The sequence below is a fragment of the Achroia grisella genome, unplaced genomic scaffold (assembly GCF_030625045.1).
Source record: "Achroia grisella isolate CSIRO2021 unplaced genomic scaffold, CSIRO_AGI_Agris_v1 utg16252, whole genome shotgun sequence".
Lineage (NCBI taxonomy): Eukaryota > Metazoa > Arthropoda > Insecta > Lepidoptera > Pyralidae > Achroia > Achroia grisella.
Genome location: NW_026712664.1, coordinates 69,660 through 85,762, shown reverse-complemented (window position 1 = coordinate 85,762; position 16,103 = coordinate 69,660). Strand labels below are relative to the sequence as shown.

The window sequence follows — 16,103 nt, the reverse complement described above, 5'->3', positions numbered from 1 at the left end:
TGGACAAATGAGTTCTCCTTTTTCTCAACACGATCTAATTTATCTATCGTATGAGGTACGTCCACCAAAGAATAAGGGTAAGGTTCACTTTCTTCGCGATTTTCGGCATATGGATCTTGAGCGTTTGCGAGAGGATATGAAGAGTGTAGACTGGTCTGCTGTATATCTTGCTAATAATATTGACACAATGATTGAGATACTAAACAGAGAACTGCTGAGAATTTATGATAAACACGCACCGATTCGTCCTGTCCGTGTTAAACATGCTCCTGCGCCTTGGCTTACTCCCATTATTAGGAGATGTATGGCCAAACGTGACAGGGCTAAAAGTCGATACAAGCACGAGAGATCACAAGTTAACTTCGATATTTACAAAAAGCTCCGCAACATCTGCAACAGAATGTGTAGGGATGCTAAACGCCGATATATTCATTCTACTATATTAAACCTTAATCAGGTTCAAGTATGGAAATTTCTCCAATCGCTGGGTGTTGGCAAGTCCTCTGAATCTTGTCAGAGTGATTTGGATCTCAATGCGTTAAATAAGCACTTTTCTTCTTCTCCTATTACTCTCAGTAGTCTGACCAAAGCTAATTCACTCTCATTTCTTTCGAATCTTGCCCCACCCGATTGCCCTTCATTTATTTTCAGTGCCGTCACCGCAAATGCTGTTGGGAAGTGCATTCATTCCCTTTCCACTAAAGCCATTGGTAGTGACAACATTAGTCTCAATATGATCATTCCTGTGTTGGAGGACATTTTGCCTGTGCTCACTCACATTATTAATTTTTCACTTGTGCACAGTGTCTTTCCATCACAGTGGAAAAAGGCTTTTGTCATTCCGCTTCCTAAATCCACCAATCCAAAATGCTTCTCCCAATTTCGCCCCATATCCATTCTTCCATTACTATCCAAAGTTCTCGAATCAATTGTCCACAATCAGCTATACAAATTCCTTTCCACCCATAATCTGTTATGTCCGTTCCAGTCAGGCTTCCGTCCCTCCCACAGCACTACCGGGGCACTCCTCAATATTACCGAGGATATACGACAGGCTATGGATGACACTAAATTGACTGCTATTATTTTATTAGATTTTAGCAGTGCGTTCAATTCTGTCGATTATGACATTCTCCTTGGTACCCTCCGTGCCGTTAATATCTCTAGTTCTGTTATAGAATGGTTCTCCTCTTTTCTTTTCGGTCGCCAGCAATGTATTAAGATTAATGAGGGTTCCTCTGACTGGATTACTTTAACTGCTGGTGTACCTCAAGGCGGTGTACTCTCTCCATTACTTTTTTCTGTGTTTATCAACAATATTTCTCGAGCCATTACTTCTCCCTTCTATCTGTATGCGGATGACTTGCAATTGTATCGTCACTGCTCATTGTTAGAGGTGACACAAACAATTGCTGCTTTAAATTGTGATCTCTTGGCCATTCAATCGTGGGCCAGTTCGTTTGGCCTCATTGTTAATCCGTCTAAATCTCAAGCTATGATAATTGGTAGTAGCAGACTAAGGTGTAAGGTGAATTGGTCTGTAGTACCTCCACTTGTTTATGAGGGTGTTCAGATAGAATATGCGGATAGGGTAAAAAACTTGGGTATAATTTTGGACAGCACAATGTCATGGACTTCTCATATAAATGATATTAGTAGACGGACACACTTTTCATATCACTCTCTTAAACGTCTCCAATTTTTTTTTTCCTTTCGGTACCAAAATTATGCTCGCACAATCTATTTTACTTCCCATTTTAGACTATGCCGACGTCTGCTTCTTAGACGTGACTGAGGAGCTCCTTAATAAACTAGAGCGCTTACAAAATTTAGCAATAAGATTCATTTTCAATTTGCGCAAATATGATCATGTTTCCGAATTCCGCGCTCGGTTAAAGTGGCTCCCAATCCGTCAACGACTTAATATGCATATCCTGACCATGTTATTTAATATTCTTAATGATCCCAATTCCCCTTGCTACCTTCGTTCCCGATTCCAATTGTTACCACCTCCCTCGAGACCCAAACGCCTTTGTCGTCACTCAAGGGCACTTAAGCTTCCAAGTTGTAAGTCGCAATTCATGGGTAACTCCTTTTCCTTTCGTGCTGCTCAATTGTGGAATGGACTTCCGTTACGTATTCAGCAGAGCCCGTCTGTTAGTTCCTTCAAGAAAAGATTAAAATCATACTACCTATCTGCCATTGAATGATTACTTTTATCATTATTTATTTGTTTATTATGATGAATATATTTATGTATTATATGATATGTATGTTTATTCCTATATTTTTGTATTACTATTTATATTTATGTATATTCGTATTTATGTATTTTACTTTTGTTTTAGATTATACAATTTGTTCTTTGAAATTTATTTAGTATCTATCCTTTGACATTTTTTTTTTGTTTGCACCAATTATTACCCACTCAGTACCACATATCCGACTGTTTTAAGTTGACTGGAAGAGATCTCTTCTAGGGATAAGTCCACCTTTGCTCACATTGTCTCTAAATTATAATATCTTTTTATTATCTGTGCAATAAAGAATATATATAATAAATTCATAATATCGCTACCTATTCAAATCAAAACAAGTATTAGGTACTTCATGTACTAGTATATAAATTCATCAACACACAAGTAAATGATTTTTAAATATATTCAGAGCCAAAAAATCTTTGTGCATTTAAAAAATTTTGCCGATACGGATTCACTATTGCAGGAAATTGTTGAAAAAATATATATCGAGTATAGATATCTACTACTATCGACGAATACATTTGGCAACAACGCATGTTCTCGGCCGGAACGGCAACATCGCATATTAGAATACAAAGATAGTGATAGAAAGAGAGAGACAGTGGAATCAGCAATATCTACGGATCGTGGCTGGATCAACTAAGTGTGCAAGTGTATATATATATACATTTGTCTTTAATTCAAAGGAAATATAAATAATGAACGCATCACATTTAAAACAGTATAAATAGTTAATAATTTAATAATAAGTTAATAGTTTAATAAGTACGTACGTAATATTATCACATGGTAACAGCACGTATTATGGCAAAAATAAACAGCGGCTGATTTGAAAAGATTTATTATAGTAATAATAGTAATCTCAGGACAATTCACACAGCTTCATCTAGACCCAAGTTAAGCTAGCTGAAGATTATGTTATGGGTACTGATATAAATACAAAGATTTTTTTTCGTAAATACATATATATTATCTATACATAGAAAACACCTAGACCGTTACAAACAATCATACTCATGAATACAAATGTTTGCAGCGTGCGAGGAATCGATCCCTCGACCACCAAGCAGGAATCAAAGCAGTGTGCTAGCTAAATCTCTAGACTACCGACAACTAGCTGTACACGCGACTTCGTCCGCGTGGAATTTAACTTCTTATATTTTAGAAAAATAAAGTTAAATTCAACACGGACGAAATCCCGTGTACAGCTAGTCATCAATAAAAAAACACGTAGGTATCTCTAATATATTATACAGTAGCTGTTCCCGCGACTTCGTCCACGTGGTTTTTAACTTTATTTTTCTAAAATAAAAGTAGCCTAAGTTACTCCTTATTACATCAGCTACCTGCCAAAAAAAGTCCCGTCAAAATCAGTCCAGCCATTTCAGAGATTAGCCGGAACAAACAGACAAACAGACAAAAATTGTAAAATATGTTATTTTGGTGTATTATGTACCGTATTTATATTCATATGCAAGTAGTAATAAACGGTTATTTCAATATTACAAACAACAGGCTTCAACATTCTCAAGTACCACAAAAAAGATGTTTTTATTAAAAACAAGCTGTTCCCGCGACTTCGTCCGCGTGGAATTTAACTTTATTTTTCTAAAATAAAAGTAACCTAAGTTACTCCTTATAAATCAGCTACCTGCCAAAAAAAGTACCGTCAAAATCGGTCCAGCCATTTCAGAGATTAGCCGGAACAAACAGACCGACAGACAGACAGACTAAAATTATAAAAATTGTTATTTTGGTATATGTACCTTATATATATTCATATGCATGTAGTAAAAAACGGTTATTTCAATATTACAAACAGACACTCCAATTTTATTTATATGTATAGATTATTATTTATTTATTTATTTATTCATCCAAAATAATACAAATTGTGTAGGATAACGTAATAGTAACATTACAGTAAAATTTTGTCAACAACATAATAGCAACTTAAATATTAAATCTCGGTATATCTATAGACTAGCTGGCCACAGCGACTTCGTCCGCGTGAAATTTTATTTTATTTTTCTAAAATAACAGTAGCGTATGTTACTCCTTATTACATCAGCTACTTGCCAAAAAAAGTCCCGTCAAAATCGGTCCAGCCATTTCAGAGATTACCCGGAACAAACAGACAGACAGACAGATAAAACTTGTAAAATATGTTATTTTGGTGTATGTACCGTATTTATATTCATATGCAAGTAGTAAAAATGGTTAGGCTAGTCGTATGCCTAATATATATAATAATGTAATAAATTCATTTAAACAGAAATTGCGGCAACATTATTTAAATTTGTAACTTTTTTACTGTCCTTCTCCATTTTTCACATCTTTCTGTTATATCCCTATAGTTCTCTCTATATTTTCTGTTTTTCTTACTTTCAATTTGAAACTGTACTTATAATTTGATTATCAGATCATTATGTATTTATTTATATATAATATTTATACATTTATGGGTTATATTTAAATGAATTTAATCGATAAAATCGTTGTTAAGTATTAAATTAATTTTAAGTGATATTATCTATTATATTATGCATAAAAAATATTTGTAATAATAAAGAAAATACATTTAAAATGTTTTACTTGTTGTGTTAGTTATTTATAAGATCTTACTATAATTGTTAGCTGCTTTACAATTTAGAAAGTACAATAGGTAATGTAAATTAAAATTAATTGAATACTTAACAACGTTTTGTTCGATTAAATTCATTTAATTATTAAAATAGTTAATGTAAAATTAGAATAAAGACAAAAAAAATAACAAAAAAAAATCGGTGGCGGGAATCGAACCTTGAGCGTCCGTTTGGTAAGTTGATTCAAAGGCTTATTAAAATCAAAATTCAAAATTCAAAGGTTTATTTCTTCGAAATTATTAATTAATATATATATATATTTATATAAACACCTCTTTGGGCACTTTGTTGATCACGCCACAACCTAAACACTTGCTGATTCCACCTTTTGCACTGAATAACTTGACCTCTATCGCGTATATCTCAGGCGGTATGGCAACGTCGCATTCTATTTTGCGATGTGGCCATATATATTCGTCGATAGTACGATATACTCGACACTTTTTTTACTAATAATTCGTGACTGAATGGCTCCGAACGGCTAAATTTTTGGTATACACAAAGACTTTTTGGCTCTGAATATATTCCAAAAATCAATTAATTATGTTGATCACTTTATATACTCGTCCTTACTGCGATACTTATTTTCATCCGAATATATATAGATACCGTAACGGTCTATCAATTATGACTTTATTAATTTACTAATGTAGATATTTTATATTCGCAATGCTCCATACATGCAAGCTCCAGCAACGGTGGAGGCAGGGTCCCCCCTGCACCGTACACCGCACCCCGAGCACACAAACAAATTAGATATTTTTTGAATACACAAAGACTTTTTGGCTCTGTATATATATTTCAAAAATCAATTAATTGTGTTGATCACTTTATATACTGGTCCTTATTGCGATACTTATTTTAATCCGAATATATATAGATACCGTAACGGTCTATCAATTATGAATTTACTTTACTAATCTAGATATTTTATATTCGCAATGCTCCATACATGCAAGCTCCAGCAACGGTGGAGGCAGGGGGGAGCACCGTACACCGCACCCCGCGCACACAAACAAATTAGAATAAATTAAATTCATAAGATTATTTATATATTTCGACTGCCTCGGTGGTCACACCGCTTTACATCCGATGGTCGCGGGTTCGATTTCTCGCACGGTGTTTTCATCGCATCGATTGTTTTCATCGGTCTGGGTGTTTTATATGTATATTATATATGTATTTACAAAATAAAATATCTATATCAGTTCAGTATCAGTCTGTGTTAATTGTCCAGGGCTATTTATTATATTTTTATAAACGGTTATCTTTTTCCATCGCACCGCTCGCTATCGACAGTGAATTCATAGAAATGTCACTCTAAAAACAAAAATAGTTTTGTGTTTTGTATTTCAAATACTAAATGCAAAATAGGTATTTTCAAAATACTTTTTCAAAATAAAGTACCTTTTGAATTTTTGTCCAAACCTCAGATATTTTATTTATTTTAGGTATATCAATCATTGCATAGTAATATAAAAACAAAGTCGCTGTCGCATCTAACAGTACATAAACAAAGAAGGAAGACTTTGGCTCTGATACCGTAACGGCCTATGAATTATGAATTTATTATACCTAATCTAGATATTTTATATTCGCAATGCTACGTACATTGTAATATCCGCCTCTATTCATTGTAACGGTGGAGGGACTAAATAGTTGAATAAAACTGAATAAGCAGTTGCTCCACTCTATAGGTACTGCGTCGTCGTCGTATGCTGTTCATTTTTTCACTCGTTTTGGCGCCAAGAGAGGGTCACATAGTCGTGGTCAAGTTAAGAACTTATAATTTAATTTTGATAACAATAGATACAAGTAAAAAGTAGGTATTATATTGATGTACGTAAGTACTGTACTTAAAAATATTTATTCTTTATTGTACATTTGAAAAACTTAACACTTAAGGACTTGTGTGTGACATATACACGTACATACTGCCATTTTCTCTTAAAGACATCCAGAGAAGCACTATTTATCAAATAAGTGAATTCATACAAATGTCACTCTAAAAACAAAAATAGTTTTGTGTTTTAAAGACATCCAGAGAAGCACTATTTATCAAACACGCGGGGTGCACCAACCTTTGACCTTATAACAGCTGATTCGCGCGTAACGAATTACATTGCTACTTTTTGGTATTTTATAGTGGATATTTCACTATAAAATATTATTATTTCTTTAGATTATGACATAATAACATAGTTTACATGATTTTAAGGGAAACATACGATAAAAAAAATTCCCGTAAAATGTAAAAGATAAAAAATGTTTATTGTTGGTTATCCTTAAGACATCTAAAAGCACTAGACAATACGCATTTTCATTAAACAGTATTGTATTTTTTTTTATTTCTTTAACTTTAATGCACAAAAAATTTGTACATGTGGCGGACTTAATATTTTGCCGCGTTATTTACCAGGCAACCATGAGTGGTGCAGCGAAAGATTATTGGCGGTGCACTAATATAAATAAGAAATGTCAAAAAAAGATTTACAAAGATAATAAAGATAAGCAAAATATACATTTCTATAAAAATAACAATATACATACATAAATATATATCTAAATATAACCCATAAATGTATAAATATTATATATAATAAATACATAATGATCCGATAATCAAATTATAAGTACAGTCTCAAATTGAAAGTAAGAAAAACAGAAAATATAGAGAGAACTATAGGGATATAACAGAAAGATGTGAAAAAAGGAGAAGGACAGTAAAAAAGTTACAAATTTAAATAATGTTCCCGCAATTTCTGTTTAAATGAATTTATTACATTATTATATATATTAGGCATACGACTAGCCTTATGACTGTTACTTTTTTTTAATCTATACATCTATACATGTAAATAAAATTGGAGTGTCTGTTTGTAATATTGAAATAACCGTTTTTTACTACTTGCATATGAATATAAATACGGTACATACACCAAAATAACATATTTTACAAGTTTTGTCTGTCTGTCTGTCTGTTTGTTCCGGCTAATCTCTGAAATAGCTGGACCGATTTTGACGGGACTTTTTTGGCAAGTAGCTGATGTAATAAGGAGTAACTTACGCTACTGTTATTTTATAAAAATAAAATAAAATTTCAGGTGGACGAAGTCGCTGGGGCCAGCTAGTCTATAGATATACCGAGATTTAATATTTAAGTTGCTATTATGTTGTTGACAAAATTTTACTGTAATGTTACTATTACGTTATCCTACACAATTTGTATTATTTTGGATGAATAAATAAATAAATAAATAATAATCTATACATATAAATAAAATTGGAGTGTCTGTTTGTAATATTGAAAAAACCGTTTTTTACTACATGCATATGAATATATATAAGGTACATATACCAAAATAACAATTTTTATAATTTTTGTCTGTCTGTCTGTCGGTCTGTTTGTTCCGGCTAATCTCTGAAATGGCTGGACCGATTTTGACGGTACTTTTTTTGGCAGGTAGCTGATTTATAAGGAGTAACTTAGGTTACTTTTATTTTAGAAAAATAAAGTTAAATTCCACGCGGACGAAGTCGCGGGAACAGCTTGTTTTTAATAAAAACGGTTTATTTGATAGAAAAAACATCTTTTTTGTGGTACTTGAGAATGTTGAAGCCTGTTGTTTGTAATATTGAAATAACCGTTTTTTACTACTTGCATATGAATATAAATACGGTACATACACCAAAATAACATATTTTACAATTTTTGTCCGTCTGTCTGTTTGTTCCGGCTAATCTCTGAAATGGCTGGACCGATTTTGACGGGACTTTTTTTGGCAGGTAGCTGATGTAATAAGGAGTAACTTAGGCTACTTTTATTTTAGAAAAATAAAGTTAAAAACCACGTGGACGAAGTCGCGGGAACAGCTAGTGTATAATATATTAGAGATACCTACGTGTTTTTTTATTGATGACTAGCTGTACACGGGATTTCGTCCGTGTTGAATTTAACTTTATTTTTCTAAAATATAAGAAGTTAAATTCCACGCGGACGAAGTCGCGTGTACAGCTAGTTGTCGGTAGTCTAGCGATTTAGCTAGCACACTGCTTTGATTCCTGCTTGGTGGTCGAGGGTTCGATTCCTCGCACGCTGCAAACATTTGTATTCATGAGTATGATTGTTTGTAACGGTCTGGGTATTTTCTATGTATAATATGTATGTATTTACGAAAAAAAAAATATCTATGTATTTGTATCAGTTGTCTAGTACCCATAACATAATCTTCAGCTAGCTTAACTTGGGTCTAGATGAAGCTGTGTGAATTGTCCTGAGATTACTATTATTACTATAATAAATCTTTTCAAATCAGCCGATGTTTATTTTTGCAATAATACGTGCTGTTACCATGTGATAATATTACGTACGTACTTATTAAACTATTAACTTATTATTAAATTGTTTGTAACGGTCTGGGTGTTTTCTATGTATAGATAATATATATGTATTTACGAAAAAAATATTTGTATTTATATCAGTACCCATAACATAATCTTCAGCTAGCTTAACTTGGGTCTAGATGAAGCTGTATGAATTGTCCTGAGATTACTATTATTATTAATTGGTACACAGGTAAACTACTAACTAGGCCATATTGGTGTTGTTTGTTATGGTGAAAAAACTAGTATATATATAAGTTACACGTACAATTTCAAAGACTTATTTCTTGAAAACTACTGGCTATTCTGAAATAAAACTTTAGGGTTTGTATATGTAATGTTTGCATATAAAATATGATTAAAGGTTACCAGTGTATTTACACTTTTACTGAACAAACAGAGTTGTTTAATACTGAAAATATTGTGTGGAAGGCATCAATTACTTTCAGTGCATGTATAGCTTTTCTCTTTTCCTAATTATTATTATTATTAAGTTTAAAGTGGTTGAATTTTACGTAAGGGGTTTTTATACATTATTTCTAATTTACCATTTATTTTAAGTTTTTTAAACTCTATTCATCGAGACCTATCTAATGAGTCCAAACACGATATTTCTGCTGTAAGTTTTCGAAGAGTATGTTCATCATCTGATAATACTGGTGCCAGCATGAAGTCAAGGTTAACAGATAACTAATTACTTTTATTTCGTCAAAATCTTTAGATTACGTATAATAAATTCATAATATCGCTACCTATTCAAATCAAAACAAGTATTAGGTACTTCATGTACTAGTATATAAATTCATCAACACACAAGTAAATGATTTTTAAATATATTCAGAGCCAAAAAATCTTTGTGCATTTAAAAAAAATGCCGATACGGATTCACTATTGCAGGAAATTGTTGAAAAAATATATATCGAGTATAAGTATCTACTACTATCGACGAATACTTTTGGCAACAACGCATGGTCTCGGCCGGAACGGCAACATCGCATATTAGAATACAAAGATAGTGATAGAAAGAGAGAGACAGTGGATCAGCAATATCTACGGATCGTGGCTGGATCAACTAAGTGTGCAAGTGTATATATATATATATATATACATTTGTCTTTAATTCAAAGGAAATATAAATAATGAACGCATCACATTTAAAACAGTATAAATAGTTAATAATTTAATAGTTTAATAAGTACGTACGTAATATTATCACATGGTAACAGCACGTATTATGGCAAAAATAAACATCGGCTGATTTGAAAAGATTTATTATAGTAATAATAGTAATCTCAGGACCATTCACACAGCTTCATCTAGACCCAAGTTAAGCTAGCTGAAGATTATGTTATGGGTACTGATATAAATACAAAGATTTTTTTTCGTAAATACATATATATTATCTATACATAGAAAACACCCAGACCGTTACAAACAATCATACTCATGAATACAAATGTTTGCAGCGTGCGAGGAATCGAACCCTCGACCACCAAGCAGGAATCAAAGCAGTGTGCTAGCTAAATCGCTAGACTACCGACAACTAGCTGTACACGCGACTTCGTCCGCGTGGAATTTAACTTCTTATATTTTAGAAAAATAAAGTTAAATTCAACACGGACGAAATCCCGTGTACAGCTAGTCATCAATAAAAAAACACGTAGGTATCTCTAATATATTATACACTAGCTGTTCCCGCGACTTCGTCCACGTGGTTTTTAACTTTATTTTTCTAAAATAAAAGTAGCCTAAGTTACTCCTTATTACATCAGCTACCTGCCAAAAAAAGTCCCGTCAAAATCGGTCCAGCCATTTCAGAGATTAGCCGGAACAAACAGACAGACAGACAAAAATTGTAAAATATGTTATTTTGGTGTATGTACCGTATTTATATTCATATGCAAGTAGTAAAAAACGGTTATTTCAATATTACAAACAACAGGCTTCAACATTCTCAAGTACCACAAAAAAGATGTTTTTATTAAAAACAAGGTGTTCCCGCGACTTCGTCCGCGTGGAATTTAACTTTATTTTTCTAAAATAAAAGTAACCTAAGTTACTCCTTATAAATCAGCTACCTGCCAAAAAAAGTACCGTCAAAATCGGTCCAGCCATTTCAGAGATTAGCCGGAACAAACAGACAGACAGACAGACTAAAATTATAAAAATAGTTATTTTGGTATATGTACCTTATATATATTCATATGCATGTAGTAAAAAACGGTTTTTTCAATATTACAAACAGACACTCCAATTTTTATTAAATGTATAGATGTATAGATTATTATTTATTTATTTATTTATTCATCCAAAATAATACAAATTGTGTAGGATAACGTAATAGTAACATTACAGTAAAATTTTGTCAACAACATAATAGCAACTTAAATATTAAATCTCGGTATATCTATAGACTAGCTGGCCCCAGCGACTTCGTCCGCGTGAAATTTTATTTTATTTTTCTAAAATAACAGTAGCGTAAGTTACTCCTTATTACATCAGCTACCTGCCAAAAAAAGTCCCGTTAAAATCGGTCCAGCTATTTCAGAGATTAGCCGGAACAAACAGACAGACAGACAGACTGTACTATGCTATACTATGTATTGATTGATATACCTAAAATAAATATAATATCTGAGGTTTGAACAAAAACTCAAAGGGTAATTTATTTTGAAAAAGTATTTTGAAAATACCTATTTTGCTTTTAGTGTTATAGTACTTTAACTGTTATGTTTTAAGTAACAATGTTTAATTATAATTAATACTACTGCACCAACACTCCGATCGTGCAAAAAAATTTGCTGTTTCATTATTTTTTAGTTCAAGTAGTGGTCTACCTAAGTTCTGGGCTAAGGGGGGGGGAGAGTCATGACGCCCCCATGACTCCCATGACCTCCATGACGCTACCCACCTGGATCCGCCGTTGCGTCTTCTCTTTATTCGCTCAGTAACGTTGTTACAAAAGAAAAGATTCCCATCCAAAAAATAACAAGTATTGAGGTTTGATCTGGAGTCACGTTACTCCAGACTGATTTCTATAAATATTTAGATTAGGTACACTATTAATTTTGAAATACTAGCTAGACATTATTAAGTTACTGTAGCCATAATGTAGTAGCCCAAACGTGCCAATGAGGAAGCCCTTGGCAAATGCTGCACCCTGATTGGCCCGTTTGAATTGGATCAAGAAGTGGTCGTATGCCAAAAAGGTGGATTTGTATAAAATCGTGTATAAATCGCTTAATTATTATTATTACTCGTCGTGACAGTTGTGGCTCAAAAGGGATCAACATTTATATATGGTCATCTGGCATTAGATCATATATATTTTTTATATATATATAAATATATATAATATATAAATATCAAAAGGCCTCCGGATCAACAAGTGAAAAAGGATCAACAAAAAACTACCTATACGGCACGTCTGAGCCACAAAGTGCCCAAGGGGATATTTATATATATATATATATATATATATATATAGCGCACTTAGTTGCACACTTATGTTCATCCAGCCACGACCCGTAGATACATTTGCTGATTCCACTGTCTCTCTCTTTCTACCACTATAACGGTATCGTGGCGGAACGGCAACATGTTGCCGTTCCGCCACGATACCGTTATAGTGGTAGAAAGAGAGAGACAGTGGAGTCAGCAAATGTACCTGTACTCGATATATATTTTTTCAACAATTTCCTGCAATAGTGACTCCGTATCAGCAAAATTTTTTAAATGCAAGAACTTTTTGGCTCTGAATATATTTAGAAAATCATTTACTTGTGTTTGATGAATTTATATACTAGTACATGAAGTACCTAAAATACTTGTTTTGATTCGAATAGGTAGCGATATTATGAATTTATTATACGTAATCTAAAGATTTTGACGAAATAAGAGTAATTAGTTATCTGTTAACCTTGACTTCATACTGGCACCAGTATTATCAGATGATGAACATACTCTTCGAAAACTTACAGCAGAAATATCGTGTTTGGACTCATTAGATTGGTCTCGATGAATAGAGTTTAAAAAACTTAAAATAAATGGTAAATTATACTTTCTAAATTGTAAAGCAGCTAACAATTATAGTAAGATCTTATAAATAATTAACACAACAACATTTCAAATGTATTTTCTTTATTATTACAAAATATTTTTTGTGCATGCTATAATAGTTAATGTCACTTAAAATTTATTTAATATTTAACAACGTTTTTATCGATTAAATTCATTTAATTATTAAAATAGTTAATTTTAAATATTACTTTAAAAAAAAAACAAAAAAAAAGTCAATGGTGGGAATCGAACCCGGGGTGTCTGTGTGGTAAGTTGGTACACAGGAACACTCCTAACTAGTAAAATTAATTTAATACTTAATAACGTTTTTCTCGTATAAATTAATTTGATTATTAAAATATTAAATTAAAAAAAAAACAAAAAGAAGTAAATAACAATAGTCAATGGTGGGAATCGAACCCGGGATGTCTGTGTGGTAAGTTGGTACACAGGTACACTCCTAACTAGTAAAATTAATTTAATACTTAACTACGTTTTTCTCGTATAAATTAATTTAATTATTAAATTTAAAAATAACAAAAAGAAGTAAATAACAATAGTCAATGGTGGGAATCGAACCCGGGGTGTCTGTGTGGTAAGTTGGTACACAGGTACACTCCTAACTAGTAAAATTAATTTAATACTTAACTACGTTTTTCTCGTATAAATTAATTTAATTATTAAAATATTAAATTAAAAAAAATCAAAAAGAAATGAATAACAATAGTCAACGGTGGGAATCGAACCCGGGGTGTGTAAGTTGGTACATTGGTACACTACCAACTAGGCCATTCTGCTTTTGTTCATTCTTGTGAAAAAACTAGTATACATATAAGTTACACGTACAATTTCAAAGGGTTATTTCTTCAACACTACTGGCCATTCTGAAATAAAACTTTAGGGTTTGCATATGTAATGTTTGCATATAAAATATGATTAAAGGTTACCAGTGTATTTACACTTTTACTGAACAAACAGAGTTGTTTAATACTGAAAATATTGTGTGGATATCAATCAATCAATCCATCCATCAATTACTTTCAGTGCACTTATAGCTTTGATCTTTTCCTAATTATTATTATTAAGTTTTAAAGTGGTTGAATTTTGCGTAGAGTGTTTTTATACGTTATTTCTAATTTACCATTTATTTTAAGTTTTTTAAACTCTATTCATCGAGACCAATCTAATGAGTCTGTAGTGTATTGAATGAAAGACGGTCTATCGCTAACTGGTTTATTAAGATAAAAGTACAAGTATATTTATTATGTACCCGCGACATAAGAAATAACCCAAATACCCGCATCAAATACTACATTTTTCTCACCTTAAATCTTTAAACTACATACTAACTTATTTCTATAATAAACAAACATCTTAAGGAGTAATAACATGCTAATTATGACAAGTGTACTTTTACATTATTATAAACTTATGTATCACATTATTATTTTTATGTATAAAGTAATTTATGTCTATATGTAGTTAACATTTTAACGCTAAAACAACATCATTTTTTTCTTGGCCGTAAGGTCATACCGTGAGTAACAGCATCAATTTGATAATTACCAATTGCTCTATCATTATCTGTGTTTGCTATCGGCTGTGCTATCGGTATGGACTGCTGCGGATCGTACTCGCTCTCTGACTGATCGATATCTTTAGAAGGGGAGACACTGGGACTGTCATTATTAGTTTGACTTAAAGGTGTAGACCAACTATCCGCTTTATTGTAATATTCCATAATAGATGCATCATGATTACGTGGCAAATCCTTTAGAACACCAGGGTCGCTATTGCTATTAGGTAGAGAATGTCTAGACTTTCTAACATTTTTACCTATTATTTGATCAATATGGCGTTTGTGTAAATGATCATCTTTTGTTTTGACAACATAAGAAACGGGGCCTGTTTTCTCTATCACAGTAGCATCCTTCCATTTAATATCTTTATTACCATAATTCCGTACTAACACCGACTCCCCAGGAAGTACTTCCCGCAAAACTCTGTCGCGACCTGTCGCCTGCCGATTTTGCCGTGCCTGAACTAAGTCTTTGTTAACCGGCCTCAATAAATCCAGTCTACCTCTCAATCTATGTCCCAACAATGCTAACGAAGGCTCCTTTTGTGTCGTACAGTGTTCCGTGTTTCGATACGTAAATAAAAATTTACATAACGCGGTATCATAGTCTTCCCGCTCCATAGTCGCCTTTCTAAGTACCTGTTTAACTAATTTTACAGCATTTTCAGCTGCTCCATTGCTAGACGGATGATATGGAGCTACTAATATACGCTTAATACCGTTCCTGTTTAAATAATTTAGATATTCTGCGGATGAAAATGGAGGTCCATTGTCACTCACGATGGACTTTGGAAGACCGAAACGTGCAAAAATCTTACGCAAGCTGTGTATAACCGCGGCTGCTGAAGTGCTTGAAACGTTGTCCACTTCAAGCCACTTAGAATGAGCGTCAATGATAACTAAGTAATACTTATTGCGAAATGGTCCCAAGAAATCAATATTAAGGCGTTCCCAAGGTTCTGTGGGCCAGGCCCACGAATGTAAGGGCGCTGGGGGAGGTTGATCTCGCTGTGAAGCACATGCTGAACATTCACGACACACACGTTCTATGTCCGCGTCCAGTCCCTCCCACCATAAGTAGTTTCTAGCTAATTGCTTCATTTTTACCACACCTATATGTCCAGAATGTAATTCATTCAGTACTGTTGCTCGTAAACTGCTCGGTATAACCACCCG

The 16,103-nt window shown here is 32.9% G+C and overlaps 1 protein-coding gene across 1 annotated transcript; it reads right to left on the bottom strand.

Moving 5' to 3' along the window:
• Window positions 1–14,855: 14,855 nt before the first annotated feature.
• Window positions 14,856–16,028, bottom strand: LOC131841378 (uncharacterized protein K02A2.6-like). Its single transcript, XM_059189694.1, has one exon. The coding sequence runs from the start codon at window positions 16,026–16,028 to the stop codon at window positions 14,856–14,858; it is 1,173 nt and encodes a 390-aa protein (XP_059045677.1).
• Window positions 16,029–16,103: the final 75 nt, after the last annotated feature.